We start from the raw sequence: 17,425 nt of genomic DNA on the forward strand, positions 1-17,425 counted from the left end.
TAAGTCTTTTAATTTGTTTTCTGCACAAAAAAACCCAAGGAGTGTATCAGTAGAGACATAAAACAGTAAGGAAAATAAATCTATTTCACCACTGGTGGATATTTCCCCGTTTTTTTCTGTAGATTTTTTTAGATATAAAAGGAAAAAATAAATTGTATTTGAAGCTTTTTCTTTAAACTCCCCATGGTTCTAGTGACAGCAGACACTGTGCAAATCAGAAAAATGAATCCTTTCTTTTTATAGGTTCAGCAAGCACTGATATATTTCAGATTTTCCTTTTTGTCAGGACAGTTAACAAACAGAATTTAAATTCTAATTCCAACCTGTTTTGGCATTTGGTTTTGATTTCCAGGGTAAAAATGTAAAGTAATTATCTGGTTTGGAAGGATACAAAAATGTCTCCAAGTTTGATGACACATACAGGGTATTATGCATATTCATGTTTATTCTCTTATGGCTGTAAGCACTTAAAAATATTGTTCACCGTTTTTAATATCTGTTCCTGTATTAGTGGCTTATGTTACAAGGGGCATGGTCAGAAGAATAATGTTTTACAATACATAAGCAGTAGGCTATTTTAAAGAAAAATATACTCTTCCTTTCAAATTTGCATATTAATCTGCCTGTGGTTCTCTCTGCGTAGGTAAGAGGGGAAGCTGTAGTGTCTTGAACACCATTTTTGTGATTCTTCCTTTGTGAAGGCAGAGTGGTGGTTTTGTGATGAAATTTTAATGGACACTTTATTGATGAGAATAATGGCAACAGAGAGAAGCGTTTGACTGCTGTTGCTTTTTCAGTTTTGTGATGGGTCATAACTAAAACTTCAAGAAGTCTTATAATTAAAATGGGCCAAAAAACTCATCCCACCCTGTCATGTTTATTCATAGTTTTTGTTCTTTGGGATTACTTTGCAGACAAACATATGACCTTGGGAAATAATTTAAAAGAACTTGAAAGAGCAATGTCTGGAATAGGCAAAACTGATTCAGAAGAAAGAGGTGACCTGAATTTGTTCAGCATTGAGCAAGCCAAAGCAATCATTGATTATTTGGTTATCAGGTATTTATTTCTACACAATCTATTCTTATTTCACTAATCTAATATAGCAGGGGAATGACTGATAAAATAACAGTAACAACAAAAACAACAAAATCAACCATTATTATTATTATTATTACTACTACTACTACTACTGTTACTAGTATTTTGCTATTATTTTACTGGATATTTCCTACTGTGCCAACATACTGCATATGCCAAACTTTAAATCATGAAAAAGAAGAGAGAATATGCAAGGAGCAATAAAGATATGGCCTCAGATGTCAAAGCCCAGAAAATAAATTTAGACTGGAAGTTTATCAAATTGTAAGGTTATGCTGAAAATATTCCTTTTGAGTTTTGTTTTGAGTGATAAAAGAAAACAGAGTGGTGTAAGAACAATATTCTTCATTTGCTTTTAAAAGCTATTTTTAGATTCCATCTGAATAAAATTGTAGATCTTGTCTGTTACTCTAAGTATTTGTCTGGCCTTGACAGTTATAGTGGACTGAAGTGATTTAAAGTTTTGTACTTTACAGAATTAAGGTTATGATCATATAGGAGTCGTAAATATATTGCATTTCAAAATCAGCAAAAGTCCAGTATGTACATGAAAAGGTTCTGTGACGTGTCTTGGCTTTTAAACAGAGACACAGAAAGAGATGCAAAAAGCATTAAATTCGTTATTTATTTGAGAAAAATACTGAGTCTGATAGCAACAGTCACACTCCTGTATAAAGTTTTTACTGTATAGTAACATGTACACACCTTCTTCCACTGAAATGCCGTGGTTAAGGCAGTGGCTGTACTCACATACCCCTGTTTGCAGTACATGATGGACAGAACAGTTCTCAAGCTGTTTAACCATCCATGAATGTCAGGGGCAAGGAGATGGAAAATTAAGAAGTTACTCCTGTAGTATATGCTCATCCACTGTAGTGCAGCTATAGCCCTCCAGCCGTTTTCTGACCCAAATGGGGGCTAGAGGGGGGATTTGTGGCAGATGGGCATTAAAATTGAGTAAGATCATGACTGATCCATACATAGATTTGTTGGGAATTTTCTGAGTGTTCTTTAGGAAAAGTTTAACACAGCAAAGAGGAGGTTTTTAACTGTTTGCCTGAATGCAGAAAAATATTTTCTCTGGAAGAAAAGCAAAAATACTAGGGTAGCTATTAGCCTTCCAGTTTAGAGTACTTGGATTCAGATGGGGATTTAAACCAGCACAGGCGATTTCTCTTACGATTGGGCTATAAAATTTGTCTCTTTCTCCTGCTCTCTGATTTTTTTCCTTTGTTTCTTTTTCATGGAAAATATAAACCACTTAAAGTTCTTCCCATAAGAAATGGGAAGATCTCTTTAAATCTCAAATTTCTGTAGTCAAGGCAAACTAATGTCCTGCCAAGTACTAGCCCTAAACTAAAAGGAAACTTGGCATTTGAGATGTCTCAACTCCTTTTACTTCTCCCTTCCTGTCTGTGTCTTTTGTATATTTATATGGAACAAATGTTCTTTCCAAATAGCATGTCTATAGCTCTTGTGTAAATTATCCATTGAGAGATATCTTGTCCATGAAGTAATTCCTTCACAGTCACAAGAATTTCGTCCAAGAGATTAGGTGCTCCATCCTACTACCACCAAAGTATTAACTGGGCAGGAATACAATCAAGCTGCAAAACTTTTGCAGCAGAATGGTATTTTGGCCACCAAATATGTGGTTGTATGTCCAAACTGCTCAGTTTATTACAAATGTATGCTGTGGCGACGTCATGGATGTGCACACATACACTGAAATGTATCATGTGTGTCCAGTTTATGCAATCCATTATTCCAGTCACTGGAATATGTTTTTCTAAATAAGAGTGGAATTGGCACACTTAAATGGGTGTACTTTAAACTTTATGAACTCAGAAATAGGTTGAGTTTTATTGCAATTCAAATTAATGTATTAGTTCAACATTTTTTCTTGTTTAATTTTAAATGATAGGCCTGTAGCTTTTTTTCTACTCAAGACAGTATGACATGTTGTAGTTCAGATCACATTTTTACAGATGAGCTCTAAACCCACGGGATTTATAATGGAAACAGGGACAAATGCTTAACCACATTGGCGCAAACTGTGCAGCAACTACAATGACACCTCCAGGTTTGGTGGAAGGTGACAGTTATCATCTTTTTATCTTGTCTCCTTGGGCAAACACACATCAGCATAACTCCTGACATTTTCTTTTCAGGAAGCAGTGGAGCTGGGGAAATATGTCATTGTTAATCACCTTCAGATTCTCGTATGACATCATAAGAGGGCCTATTCTTAACAATCTTACTTACACAAGTAAAATTATTTCTGTGTAATCGCTAGAAACACTGGTACAGAATTTTTTAATTGTTCACAAAAAAATAGAAACAAAAAAGGGTATTTTATATAATGCCTGATAGAAGAAAGAAACTACACTGTTTTTTCTAAATAAATGCTGATGTTTAATTTATGTGATTTGATTTAAAGAGCATTAAGTGGGGGAATTCTTTCCTTCATACAGGATTAGGGGTGCCAGGTTGAACAGAGGTCTGTTTAAAAATAAAGACATAAAATTCAGAAATGCCAAAAATAATTACTTATATTTTTGGGTACATATTTTAAGTTATATGTACCTGTAACATAGTCCATAAAGAATATCATACTACCTTTGGAGGGGGAGGGGAAAAGACCTGATTTTTAGGTGCTGTAAATCTGTCTTCCTTCCAAAGCACTAGGATAAGTAAGAGAGCAAATTTGAAATAATAATTTCTGCCAATCTGATTGGAAGGATATATGTCTTATTTCTTGCACATCTGTGATGTTCATAAAATATTTTTTGTCTTTTTTCAAATAACTCCTGTTAGAATTTTAGCAAATTACAGGTGTATATGAAAGGGGACATGTATTTCTATAAATCGGTGTGAGTAATTTCCAGGTTGTCTTGAACTCTCTTTAAACATAATTTCTGTGTCTCCGCTGAACATGTTAGGAATTCTTTGGTGAAGTGCTGCAATAAAAATATACTTAAATCAAATTGCAAAGACTGTAAGAACTTATTTAATTGCCTGTGTGTTTGGGGTTTGGAGGAAGGCAGCCTCTAGCTGCTGGCAGCCAGTCTTCTAATATGGGCCTTGCAGGAACCGAGGCAAAGGTACTGCTGATGCAGCTGATGGGTCTCCCAAGAAAAGAACCTGTGTCCTGTCCCTAGCCAGAAAGCACAGGAACCAGTTACAGATGTTCCCTGCAAATATTGCTGTACCTTTCATGGATACAGCAGGCAGGACTGCGATAAATTCTTGGAATCATTCTTCAACCTGGACTTGCTATGAAATCACAGAGCAGTGTTTTAAATCATATGTCAAAATGACGTGACAGAAGCCAGGAGTTCTGTATCATGATTGTAAGAGAAGAACTAATTGCAACAGATGGACTGTGACAAACAAAACTTTTGATTAAACAAATGCCATATCATTGATCATTAGAAAAGGAAACAAAGAAAATTATTTAAAACATGTGAAACGGAAAGCCATACGTGTTTTAAGGAAGATAAATATTTTACGCCATTGACAAAGTCTATTTAAAGTTACTTTTGTTGTAATACACAAAGCTGCTTGGTGTCAATCTGTTTTTTTAGTTTTTCTTTGAGGAAATAATACACTGATTTTGCAAAGTGACCTTGAGAGTATAAGTTCTTCTATTCTCTATTGTTTTGGTGTTCCAAGATCAAACTTTCTCCCTGTACTGGCAGCCCATCCCAGAATCTGAAAGCTGATTTGGCTTTGTTTCCTTCTTGTCTGCTATTGCTGATATTAAAGGCATAAGTATCCTGGTGATAAGCGTTTCAGGGATTACTTTTTTCAGAGTAGAACTTTGTCTTCTCAGAGTTCAATTTCATAAGGGCTAAGTGGATGGATTTTTAAGTATCACACTGTATTTTCTACAGCCATCTGATAATAAATCCTGCAAACTAAATATGCTGCATGTTTTATCTGAGGTTAAACAACTGTTTCTTTTTAAAATTTGAACTGTTACCATGCTGGAGGTTAACTCTTAGTTTAACAAAGCTTGTAATGTTGTTACCTTTCCAAAAACTTCCAGCTGTAATGGTCTATATTGTCTTGTTTTTCAGCTTATTTAAACACTATAAAGAATATGAATACCTCTTCCATGGTCGTAGAGAAGAACCTGTGATAAGTAATGAGGTGAGTCATTTATATGGATGGAACTCATTATGCAGAGTTACTTAACGAGTGCACCATGGCATATGTTTTATATTGCTCAAAGCAACTTCATGTCAACGTCCCTGCATTACTAACGTAAAATGGCTGATTAAAGAGCGCAAGTTAAGATGTTTTTGATCCTCGTATTCAAAATTAATTTGGGATTTCAAAAAAATGCATTGCTTGGCTAAGCCATTAGTTGTGTTAAATCAGGAACACTTGTATAGGTGTTTGTAAGTTGATGCATGTAATTTGAATTAGCAGCGTGTGAGTCTGACTCTGCTTTAAAATCAGCAGTCAAAATCAGAAAAGGTGGTATGCCATGCCTAGTCTGACCAGAGCCCTAATAGAGATGTATGCATGTGCATGTACAGAGTCTTGTTTCTACTGCAGCCACCAAGAGTTAATTATACTGGCTGCAAAAAAACAAGGGAGCTAAAAACTGAGCATTTTGAAAGAATTCAGTTAACAATAGTGAGTTGGTTTCACGGCGAACTTTGTCATGTGTTCTAACTTACACGTGAAAAAATACGTAGGAAAATGTGTTGATGCAGGATGTGGCCTTTAATCAAATGGACTGGTTCAATTAATCAAATTAACCTTCCTTTAGCTTGACTGTGCCTTTTGAGGATATATGTTACAATACATTAAAAAATACTTGCATTTTAAATTTGTATTAGGAGCCAACTGGTTGCCCAGAGAGGCACAGTAGTGTAATTTTTTTGATAGTACTTATATTTTAGCTTATCAGTACACAGTGAAGTTAAAATTAATGCACTGGAAAAATTCCTTTACACTTTCAGCTGGTATTTTGACTCTGATGATGTGGGATAATTGCTTTCCATGTTGCTTTAAGTAGACATGTTGTAAAAAAAGGACTTTTCTTGACATGGATGCAAATATTTGGAAATAATTCTCATCATTTACAAGGTGGGTTAAAATTCCAGCTACGATGAAATTGGTGACAAAACTGTGAATACAAAGGTAGAGCAGAACTTCAGCGTTACTGTGTTAGGGTGGGGTTTTTATATTAGGTAATTAGATCAATGGATGGCTAGCACTTCTTAATTGGTAAAAACGATATTAATGAGGCTTTGATTAAGTGAGTCTTGTGTAAATTTGGGTCATGAATCTTAAAAGGTTTTAGACCAGCTTAAAAGAAATGCGTCTATGTTTCCTGAAGATGCATTTCTGGGTGGGTGAGATCAGCATGCACTGTCCCAGCTGCAGGACGGGTTGCCCTGGGCAGGCTCTGCTGGGAAGCACCACCTCTGCTGAGGGTGCACCTCTGGGCAATGGCAGAAATGGATTTCAGGGAGTGACTTTGGTGATGATCCATTCAAGCAACAAGTGCCATCTGCAGCTACAACTGTCACAAAACCCCGCATGACAGTCTTTAGCTGTAACTCCCTTACGGCCCTTTCCTACCTATGGTGCCACTTCACTTTAATCTGTCTGTTTTGTATTCTGAGCTCCATGGCAGAGAGCTTTTAATTTGTCCAACCACACTCCAACACCCAAGAAAATCAATACTTATATTCTGTTAGAGTTTATTTTGATAGGGTGATGCATTGTTCTTCAGTAAGTAAAAGTTTAGGGCATTGAAGCTGCACATACAAATTTATGGCATTATTTGCACTTGCTTCGTGTGTTAAAATGGGATGAGAGGTGAACCCAGCATAGATTTCAAATTCTTTTACAGCAACTTTGTTTTTTTAGAAATTCTTATGCATAAAGGAAATCATTACTTCTATTTTGCAATCCCATAGATGAACAGAGTTTTTGGGGCTGCCATGGTTTAGTGTGTGTGCCTGTGGCAGGAGCACACCTGGGGTTGCCTGCTCCACAGTGCATCTGCTCAGGGAACAGGAGATCGACTGGGAAATCCATGTGCTGAAAGTAGATAGTAAATCTGTGCTGAAAGTTTGGCTGCTGTCCTGTTATGTAGACCAATGTCTTACCGAAAAACAAAAAACGCCACTGCAGACACACCACAGCCCAGAGCTGGATGTGATCCTGACTCTAAGCTGAGTGCAACTAATATCTAAAAAGTTTTCCTTTAGCTCCAGCAATAAAAGCCTGTTCTTTTGGAACAGGACACTGTAAATTGTAATGGCCAGATTTTCCCAAATAACAAGAACCACGGTGTTCCAAGAGCTTAATTACAGCATTATCTCCTTTTCCAAATGAACACTTCGAGATGAGTCAGTGAAATTACTGGCTTCAACAGAATTGATTTGCTTCCACTGAAATGGCTTTAGCTCAGGGAGTATGTGTGCCGAAAGAATTACCTACTGAATAAAAGCCCAACAGCCTCAGGAGAAGAGCTGCTTCTTTAAAAGAGATGCAGCTACAACAAATAAAAGCTGTACTCAGTGTTGTAATGGATATCCTTTCAGGGAAACCACAGTGTGTGTTTTCCAGAGAAATCTTATAGCGATGGGTTGTAAAGTCATTGGAATTTTTTTTTCTCTAGCACAGGCAATTATACAGTGTTCTCAATCAAGTTTCCTTTTTGATCTTTCACTGCAGTTATTTCCAAATGACCCTGTCATTTCCTGTGTAGAATAAAATCAGACAAGAAAGGGAAATGACTCAAAACTCAGATTATGCATACAATATTTGTGGCCGTGCCACTTAACAAAATCTAAGTTATTTAAATGTAGCACATAATTAGTGGAGCTTCACAGTCTGATTAATATTCTGCATTTGATGCAGCTAGCATAATAAAGCCACCTCTGTAAAACACAGACAGTATTCAAGTCTTTTAGAAAAGGTAACAAATGCCAGGCTAATTTAATTTTTCTTCTTTTTTTGCATTGGCTAAAGCCTTTAAACCCCAAACTTCCTGAGGTGATCATATTGCCTAGAAAAAAAAAAGGTTAAAACATAAAGACATGAATGCTTGGTTAGATGATAAAACACACATCAGACTTCTAACCTACTTTGACAGTATTTAAAGTTTAAAACTTGCCTTTTCAGCTATCAAATCCCTTACTTCTCCTTCATTCCGGATCTACAAAGACCTATATATTATGTATGCATGAATACCTGTTAGAAAACATGACGGTACAAGGAATTGCTGAGAAGTGTTAAGATTGCCAAGTAAATTCATTGCCTTTTTTTCCTGTTACTATTATGAGCAGTTCCCCCCATTTAGAATGATTACAGAAGAAGCTGTGCTTTAGCTGTTCTGTGGCTATGATCCAAAATAAAATGCAAGTAGTGCTACCATAGCAGGATTCTTCAGGAATATTGCTGTTAAAGATACTGGTTTTTTCCTTCTGCCTGTTCTGGACATTTTGCTCTCTAGCTGTGATTTAATACACCTATATTAGCTTGCAATTTCAAGGAAATCAAAAGGAGTTTAGACTAAATCTTGATGTGCAGGGATTCAATGGAGCAATTCCTAGTAACACGTCAGATCTTATAACAAAGGTTTAAATTGTTAATACATTAATTGTGTAGAAGTTTTTATTCTTTTCTATTTCTATGTTCAGTTAATTTATTTTGCTTTGATAGGATGATATATTATGACATATCTTGCAATATTTTTTTCTCTCATTTACAAATTGCACCTTATACTGCAGTTCATGTTTTTTGCTGCTCTCTGTTGTGTATTTTTGGATGGTATGAGGCTAAGGTCTTTTGGGATTATGTCTGCTTTGAAACATTTCCTAATAAAAATAATGTGGTTGGTAAATCTAGTTTTATTCCTAGTTGCTTTAGCCAGCCTGATGGAGTAATCTGCTATTTTATGGCCCAGATGACTAGCTAAGTTTGACTTCTTGAAATAGTACTGTACAATGTAATTTTCTTCAGAGATGTCATAGTGGGTCAGGTTGCAATAAAAATATCGAAGATTAAATTTAATGGCAGTGCAGATTCAGTATTATAGCAGTCACTAGATATCATCCTCTGTACTTAGAGTTCCAAAACAGTTTCCATTAATGCTTTCTTTCCATGTACTCCTTACTTTCTGAAGCATTAAGCTTTTGGACTGTGTCTGGTCCTTATCCAATTGTGGGTTGGGTTGGGGTTTTTTTTTAAGTTTGAACAAAATCCCTTCTGTGTTTGAATTTAAGGAGGTGGATAGGAAGAATATGCTTTCTGAAAGCTAATAAAGCTTTTTTTTCTTCTGATGGCAAAAGCCCTAAAGTCTGGGACTTGACTTTGATACGTAATCCTCATTAGGTGTTGCATATTTAGATTGGTTAATCAGTCATTGTTTAAACAAATTTGCTCAATGATTTCTTGAGAACTGCATTTTAGAGATGTATGAAACCAGAACATTTCCACAAGCATATCAGTTCACACCACAGAAACTCATTCTCCAGCTAATGAAGTGCTTTTCAAAGCCTGGAGGTTTCAGATATTTGTAGTGCCTAAAAACCAGTGAGTTGATTTTTTGTAGCTTTGTTTTCTAAATATCACCATGGCAAAGACATCAAGAAGAGCATAGGACTGGAAGGGATGTCTTCAGTTGTCAGCTCTCATGCTGCTTTCTCCTAGGGAAACATTCATAATCCTCTTCAGAAACCTGTCAAACTCCAGTTTAAAAAGTTAACTTTTTTTGTCTTTGCTCTTTCAGTTAAGAAGTGCCCTGGTGCCTGGTTTCTGTAATTGTTATAAAACTTCAATTTCTGGTCTGAGTGTATTCATGACAAGCTTATGTGCATTTGTCCTTGTGCCAATTTGTGCCAGTATTGACCTTTAGCTCTCATTCCATCCCCAGTGTTTATTTTTCTAGTGTATAAAGAGACAGCAATCTTATTGTCAGCCTTCATTCAGCTAGACTAGAAAAACCAGCCTCCTCTAATCTTTGCTTTCAAGGTAGACTTTGATACACGTGTTCTTACATCCATACCAGCCTCTTGTCATCCTGTTGGCCTTCTTCTATAATTGTTCCACTTTAGATCAGTTTTGTTAGAACATAAGTGACCAAACTGACATAATATTGTTGCTGAGATAAAAGCAAGGCCTTGTAAAATATCAATAGTGCTTTCTTTTCCTCTGCTGGGAATAGCCTACATGATAGGTCCTAGAAGCACATTTTATACCTGTGTCATGTGGCTGTCTCATCGTACATCTGCTATTCTGGTTCTCCTTTGTTATTGTATTTTCTAGCTGAGGTACTCCCAGTGCACTGTAGGTTTAAAAAATAAAATATCCCCCCAATGTCACCTCCCAATTTGTCATTGAATACAAGAGTGAATAGTCTTCAAGGCCATTCAGTTCCATCTGTTGGTATTCCTGCTCACTCATGAATTGATCGTGTCTCTCACATTGCTTTTGTCTAGAAAATTATTTATTTAATAAACTATGAAATTAGTCTGGCATTGTGTATCTTTGATAAACTGATGTTGTGTTACATTCCATTTCTCTTTCATTTACATGCTCTTATTTATTTTTTTCCTTCAAAACATGTCCCTCAAGCCTTTACTGCTATGAAGATCAAAACTACAGCCTCAGGAGTAGGTTCATTATTTTCCGATTATGGATGTTTAAAATTGGTACGTGGACTTTTGATGTCTGAGGGGAAATTTTTGATGTCCATTACAGAAGTGTGTCATACCCAAGTCTGAATTACTGAGGTAAACAGCTGGAGAGCCAGTGGGTTTTGTGACAAAATTCACAGATATCCAGCCCTTTGATCTTGAGGCTTGCTAGGGCTGTAACCAGAGATCTTGAAGGACTTGTGATTAGTCTGAATGAAAAGTGGAGTCTGTTGGAATTGTGTGCAGTGCTACTTCAAATATTGAAGCATCTCTTGCCTAGAAGAAGCAACCTTTGTTTTCCAAAGATTGTGTTGGTATACTCATGTGTCAGTAGGGGAGATACACTGACCTTTAGCAGTTACATTTCCATGTAGGTCGCATGCTGACGGTCTTCTACAGCAGTTTCAACATTCCTGAGTTTTGGTAGCTGAACTGCTCTGCCCTGAAAAGTGCTGAGAGTTCCAGAGAGCTGGTGGAATTCATAAGCCAGTGCTGAGTACTTTTACAATGCTTTAGAGAATGATTAACAAAACGTTTTTTAAATTATTTTCTTAGGAAACATCAAATACAAAACAAGCCTGCTTTTTAACTCAGTAACGTGCGTGAAGTCACGGAAGAAAAGAATTCAGGCAGGACAAATGCCAAATAGCTGACATGGGCTGTGCCTTCAGTGTGCTGAGCGCCATGGTTCTGACCCAGCCAGCGTTTCAACAAGCACCTCTTTTTGACAAACTGGGGATTTTAATTTCAATGGATCTATTCACATACACAGAATTAAACTGAGAAGTGACTGGGGTCACATTGTTCAGCACCCTGGAGGATAAAAAGCTAAAGATCCTGGAGAAAAAAAAATTGAGGCTCATGATCACTTTTTAGTTCAGTTGTATAGTTGACAAAGCATCATGATTTTTGACTGTATGATGTTAGAGAGAGGGGGAAAAAGCTTGAATTCTTGGCAGGAAAACATTTCTGGAACTATGCAGGAATTAATATATACACAGATGTGCTCTATGAGTTTTTAAATTATTTATTTAGAAAGTGGCTTGATTTCCGTATGTGTGTGTTTGTATGTATGTAAAAACACGTAGTTGTGATAAGAGCAGTAATGGCTTGTTTATATGCTGGAATGCAGGTCAGCTAGGAATTGTAGGCTTTGACTGGAAGGATAGTCAGTACATTAATGACAGCCTGTTTCTGCCATTCATCAGAATGTTCTACAATCCAAATGATTAAGTGCTCTATCAGAACACTACAGCACATGTTTAAAAATGGTTATCAATCAAGATGTAAATTTTAATAGAAGACATTGAGATTGGCAGAAATTTATTGACTTGGACAAATTTTAAAGTGGTTAAGCAAAGTAACTGAAGGCAGACTATTAGGATATGAATTTTGTTTTACTTTTCTAGTATTCCAGAATAGCTCACTCTGTTGGTGCCCTTTGGGAATTCTACTTGTTTTACTTGACCAACATAAAAGAAAGTACTTGGAGCTGAGCAAAGATCAGTAATTTTGTTTCATAGGAGAATCTGAGATTTTTTGCAGTTTGATTTAATTCCAGTTTAAAACAAAAAAATAAACACTTAACAGAATTGCTATTCTTACATGTCTGTGTTTAAACTCCCTGACACCAAAGCAGTGCTCTTGAAGATCATTTCAGAGCCCCAGCTCCATCCTGGTGCCAGACAGTGTAGCTGGCTCTACTGGAGCAAGGCCCACATGATTTAGGGGTCTGTGGTGTGCCCTCAGCTTTCCATAGGGCATGTTGCTGGGGAGACAGGAATCTAGAAAACAGGGTTCTATATCAGCCAAACCATTGGAAGGGCTTTGTACATAAGCTGGTGAGAGCCAGGTAGGCTGCTGCTGGCATGTTGGCAGAAGGTTATTTGCACAATAACTAATTTTTAGGAAGTTCAAAGAACATAACTTGAAAGGAATCTGCCAAAAAAAGAAAACAGAGACATTTTATTTTGAGCCCAATGCATTATGTCTGCTGCAGAACAATGCTATTTTTGGTGTTAAACTCTTCCATGTAATGTAGCAGGGATTAAGCAGTTATTCAAGAAGGTGCCACATTTCATTTATATTTTGCTGGTTCAAATTTAGCTGCCTTTTTTTAAAGTTGTTTGCCAGCAGGTACCATTTTTGTGCCTGCTTGTACAGTGAGACTTACTGGAGACTGGTTTTCCAGAGCAATTGCCCTATTTCCAAAATTTCCTGCATAATTTTTGGTAATTGGCAGACAGGGATCCATGACCTTATACTACAATGAACAACTGTTTTGTACCCATTACCTTTATCTGCAGCTTTTCATCATCTTGAAGATTAAATTGTATTCATAAAAGTATCTGTGGAATGGGCAAGTGATGTGATATTTCATGGGAATGTATCCCCACGGGTGAATATTTATGTATCAAATTCATACATCTTGTGACCTTATGTTATGAATAACATGTTGACCTTATTCATATAAATAAATAGCATGACATTTCTTTACTGTGATGATTTATAATCGATATACATTTTAATAAATTTTCATCTGTTTAGTTGATGTTATGAGGACAAATGTAATCCAAGTCTAAATAACAGACAAGTTTTGGAATCCTTGAAAGTTCCTTTTTAAAATGCACCAGAAAGTTTTTATGTCTTCTAATTTCACCTTGAATTTTATGACTTGTCATAAGATACAACATAAAGTATTTTTACTGAACATTGAATCTGATGTATTTGAATACTTAATTCATAAAACATTATTTTGATTTCCTATGAATATGCTAAGCTCAGCAAAATGTGGTGTTACTCATTAGAAAGCTGAGTTTTATAGGATGTCTGGTTGGTATGTGGGGTAACTTATATTGCTACTTAGGTTTACATTTAATAAACCTTAGCTAGGAAAATTGTTTAAATTTCAAAGAAAAGATAATAAATAAAATGAGGGCATCGAATATTAATGTGAACTGTGCCTTTATTTTGTTAAAGCATTCAAAGTTAAATAGTGGTGGTCTGTTAACAATCTAGGGCTATTTGGCAAGTCTCTAAACTTACTCAATAATCAAAACATAAAAGTACAATGGAAACTTTTCACAATAAAAGAAAAAGGAGTTGAGTACAGAAACCAAACAAATTATTCTCTGCTTTTTCTTGGTAAGGAGGTGAACTTTATAGGAAGGGCAGCAAGCTCTGAGTTAGGGTTGCCTTTTCCTGCCTTTGTTATAAATTACATCTGTCTGTGAAGAATCCTCTCCAGTTACTTCGTGGTTCATGGCTACAGGGGAGGTGTGCGTGTCTATCTGGAATGGGGCAGAGAGAGACAGATTGTGGGGAAGCCTTTTCATTTTACTGGTTTGTTTTTCACTTAGGAAATGGCAATTCTAAGCATTAATTTGCCTTGCTTACTAAATATACAGATGGGTAAAATTCCTAAGAATCCAGCTGTGTAAATAGAATATTAACAAAACAACTGTTTTCTTCAGCATTTGTGTTATTTGTTCTTTGTAGCTTGCTAGACTTTTGGAAGACTTCAACACCGTTTAGGTTCAGTGTAATCATTCAAAATGTTTTTATTAGGGCTTAAATGAGGAAAACATTTGGCAAAGGGATGGAGTTTATCCAAAGCACAATGTTTGATTCTTTCATGAGAGTCTAAATACACTGCAACAATATTGTAAGGCACCAGAAATATGGGAATAAGCTGCCAAATGGTACTGGAAGGAGAGCCATACACATACTCGGGTGTAGTGTGCTCTCCATGTCCTCCTTCCCCTGCAGCTGGTGTGCACCCAAAGAGATCAGGCTGAGGTAGCCCAGGTGTGACAGTGCAGGGACTTGGTTCTGGCCCCTTTCTCTCCTGTCTGCAGTTTCCTTCACCATTTGATCCCAAGGCAGGAGTCGTTTGCAGGCTGCTAGCGAAAGAGCAGGGTGGGAAATTCTGTCCTTCCAATCCCTTCTTCAGTGTGGGCTGATGGCCAGCTCCCACCAGCTCCAGTTCACTGAACCTCACTGTCTCCTTTTCTGGTTTGGGAAGTAGGTTCCCATCTGTCACTTCCATCAGCCTTAGCTAGCCTTGTGTTTCCTGTGTCTCCCACAAATCCACTGCATTTCTGTGGAAGCTGAGATTTCATTATGTGTTTCCAGCACTCAGAAAAACAACATCGAATAGGTAGACTATACTGTATCTCCTCAGGGCAGGCTTGGAAACACAGCAGCTGCAGCCTTTTGGTGTTCTTCAGGGTCAAGACTACTATCTAAAGTATTTTATGGTTTGGCTTCCCACGTGCACTGTTGAAAATTTGGTAGTGACCTCATCCTGCATCTCTTCTTGGCCAACTTAAAGCAAAGAGAGTATAATTGTTTATACTTAATGTTTGCTTTTTCCTACTTGTTAGAGTAGGCAGACTCTTTGGCTGACCTTAAGATGCTTATGTGGTCAGTGTTCACCTTTTTTTTTTTAGGCTGATTTCATCCTCAGATTTTGTCCTCTGACTGCAAAGCCTATGTCAGAGCCTGTGTAGGTTCTGCAGAGTTACGTCACAGTTGGTGCTGTGTCCAGGATAAAACCTAAACAAATACAGATGTTTTTGGCTGGAATACCTCAAGTTTCTGCTCTCTCACTTTATGACAAGTGGTTCCTTCTGACCTTTTTGGTTGGTTCTACAAGAATCCAACAATATTGTAAATACATATTGCAGAAAATATTGTCACCACTCCCACAGAAAAGGACATTTTGCATGAATTACCTGCTAATATGCTTATGACTACTTTCTTAGTATTAGAATTCATGTGCTTGGTGTGTTGTTTCTGTTCTATTCAAATAACACTAGGCAAGGAAAAATATCTCCCGTGCAGTTGCACTGTCATTTATTTTGACTGTGCATATCAAATTTGGCTTGTGAACACAATCTAAGGAAATGGCATAGATTGTAAGTGATAAAGATGAATGTTGCATGCTTCATTTATAGGAAGACCATCCAAATATGGTCTCAGAGTTGTGAGAACATCCTGTGCTTGAGAAGTCTTGAATTTTGCATTGATCAAGGCTGTGGACAAGTTTCAGGCATTAACAGGCTGGAATTCAGGTCTGTCTCTGGATCTACTGGATGTTGTGTGTTGTGAAAAGATTGCAATACATTGCAACCAATGCATGTAGTATTCTTGTATAATAAAATGGGAGAGTGCTAGGGATGTTCCTTAGAGATTATTCTACTTTGAATATCTGCTTTACATTCTCTCAGCGTTTTTCTTAGCATTCATTTTGTATTCATGGTGCCCATTTATCATTTTTGTCTCTGTCTGTAATACATTTAGGATCTTAATGATTTTCTTTTGTTCTAAGAAAGATACTGTGCCAGCTTTTTGTATTCCTCAGGAATTAGGATGTAGTTGAAGACTTACATTTGCAGAAACATTAAATTACCTGTAATGGTCATATTCCAATGAAGTATTGAAAAGTTTTGCTCTCATTTAGGCTTGTCACAGTAGACTATTTCCAGTTTTTAGCGTTGCTGTTGTCCTGGCAGGTCTAGGTTAAAAGAAAGTGAGGGCGAGAGCCTAAGCTGGTGACTTTTTGGGGAGGGTGGGGGCGGGGAACGAGGATTGTTTTTTTCTGTGTGGCTTTTTTTTGTTTTTCCTTTTATTTTTTTAAATAATCCTACCATTGGTCCACTGTGATGCCCTCCGGTGGAATTTCAAAAAATGTCATTATGTTTCTGTCGATTTTGAGAATGACCCCTTGAGTCTATTGATACTGCATGCATGCTGGTGTGGAACTGTGCACTGAACCATTCATTTCTGTTTAATAATCATGTTTTGTTTGAGAAATCAAGGAATTGTCAAGGTGGAAGTAAGGAGCCAAATGTTACTTATTTTGCCATGACACAGATTTTATCTTTTGTCCCTCCTCTTTGCTTGCAAATAGAGCTCTCTGAATTACTGAATGTAAAATTAATATCCTTTTCTTTGCAGCCCTGACACAGCCAAACACAATAGGAGAAGTTAAAGACAGGATTTCAGTCTTATCTCTGTGTTTCTGAACTACTGCTGGTTTGTCTTCAGTTCCTACTCTTGTTATTCATACTGGTTTTATTGCAGTATGTTTAATTGTCTCTTTGTTATGATCAATCCTCAGTTAAATGGGTAAATAATAAAAGAAAGAGGGTACATAATCAAATTACCAGGAGTAATTGGTCAGTCCAAGCATTACTGGAACTTTATAGTGAGCAGAAAGAACATGGCTTTGGTATCAGAGTCAAAAAGGCCAAGCCTTTAAAACTGACAACACAAATACATTGGCACATCTTTGTGAATTTAAATTACAAATTATTGTGCATAATCAGAATCAGAGCAACTGGAAAATCATACAGCATGGATAGACTTTATTAATTTTGGATACAAATGACAGACATTAGACAAGCTTAGAAATCTGACAGACTAGGAGAATCTTAATATTTGACAAGTGTAAGATAAAATGAGAATTTGTCTCCTGGATTGCTGGATTTTTTTCTTTCTTTCATAGTAGTGGGAACATTACACAAACTAATAAGCAGCAACCCATATGCATTAGAATAAAATGTAGAAGTCTGTGGTAAGGAAGCTTATTTAGGGAACGGGAAAGTTTAAAGGTTGTACATTAAATGGTCAGCAGGACATGGTGTATT

At 36.7% G+C, this 17,425-nt stretch overlaps 1 protein-coding gene across 10 annotated transcripts in view; it reads left to right on the forward strand.

The window, feature by feature from the left end:
* Nucleotides 1-17,425, forward strand: part of CABCOCO1 (ciliary associated calcium binding coiled-coil 1) — a 263,455-nt gene that overhangs the window by 188,218 nt on the left and 57,812 nt on the right. For all 10 annotated transcript variants that reach the window (XR_005602171.1, XR_005602172.1, XR_005602170.1 and 7 more), the window contains 2 exons: nucleotides 915-1,059; nucleotides 5,184-5,256. Coding sequence is in view for 7 of the 10 variants with exons in the window: in XM_039553754.1 (XP_039409688.1) it covers nucleotides 915-1,059; nucleotides 5,184-5,256 (218 nt within the window). In the remaining 3 variants the exon portion in view is untranslated. The remainder of the gene's footprint in view (nucleotides 1-914; nucleotides 1,060-5,183; nucleotides 5,257-17,425) is intronic.

The sequence above is a fragment of the Corvus cornix genome, chromosome 6, assembly GCF_000738735.6.
Source record: "Corvus cornix cornix isolate S_Up_H32 chromosome 6, ASM73873v5, whole genome shotgun sequence".
In the NCBI taxonomy this organism is placed as follows: Eukaryota; Metazoa; Chordata; class Aves; order Passeriformes; family Corvidae; genus Corvus; species Corvus cornix.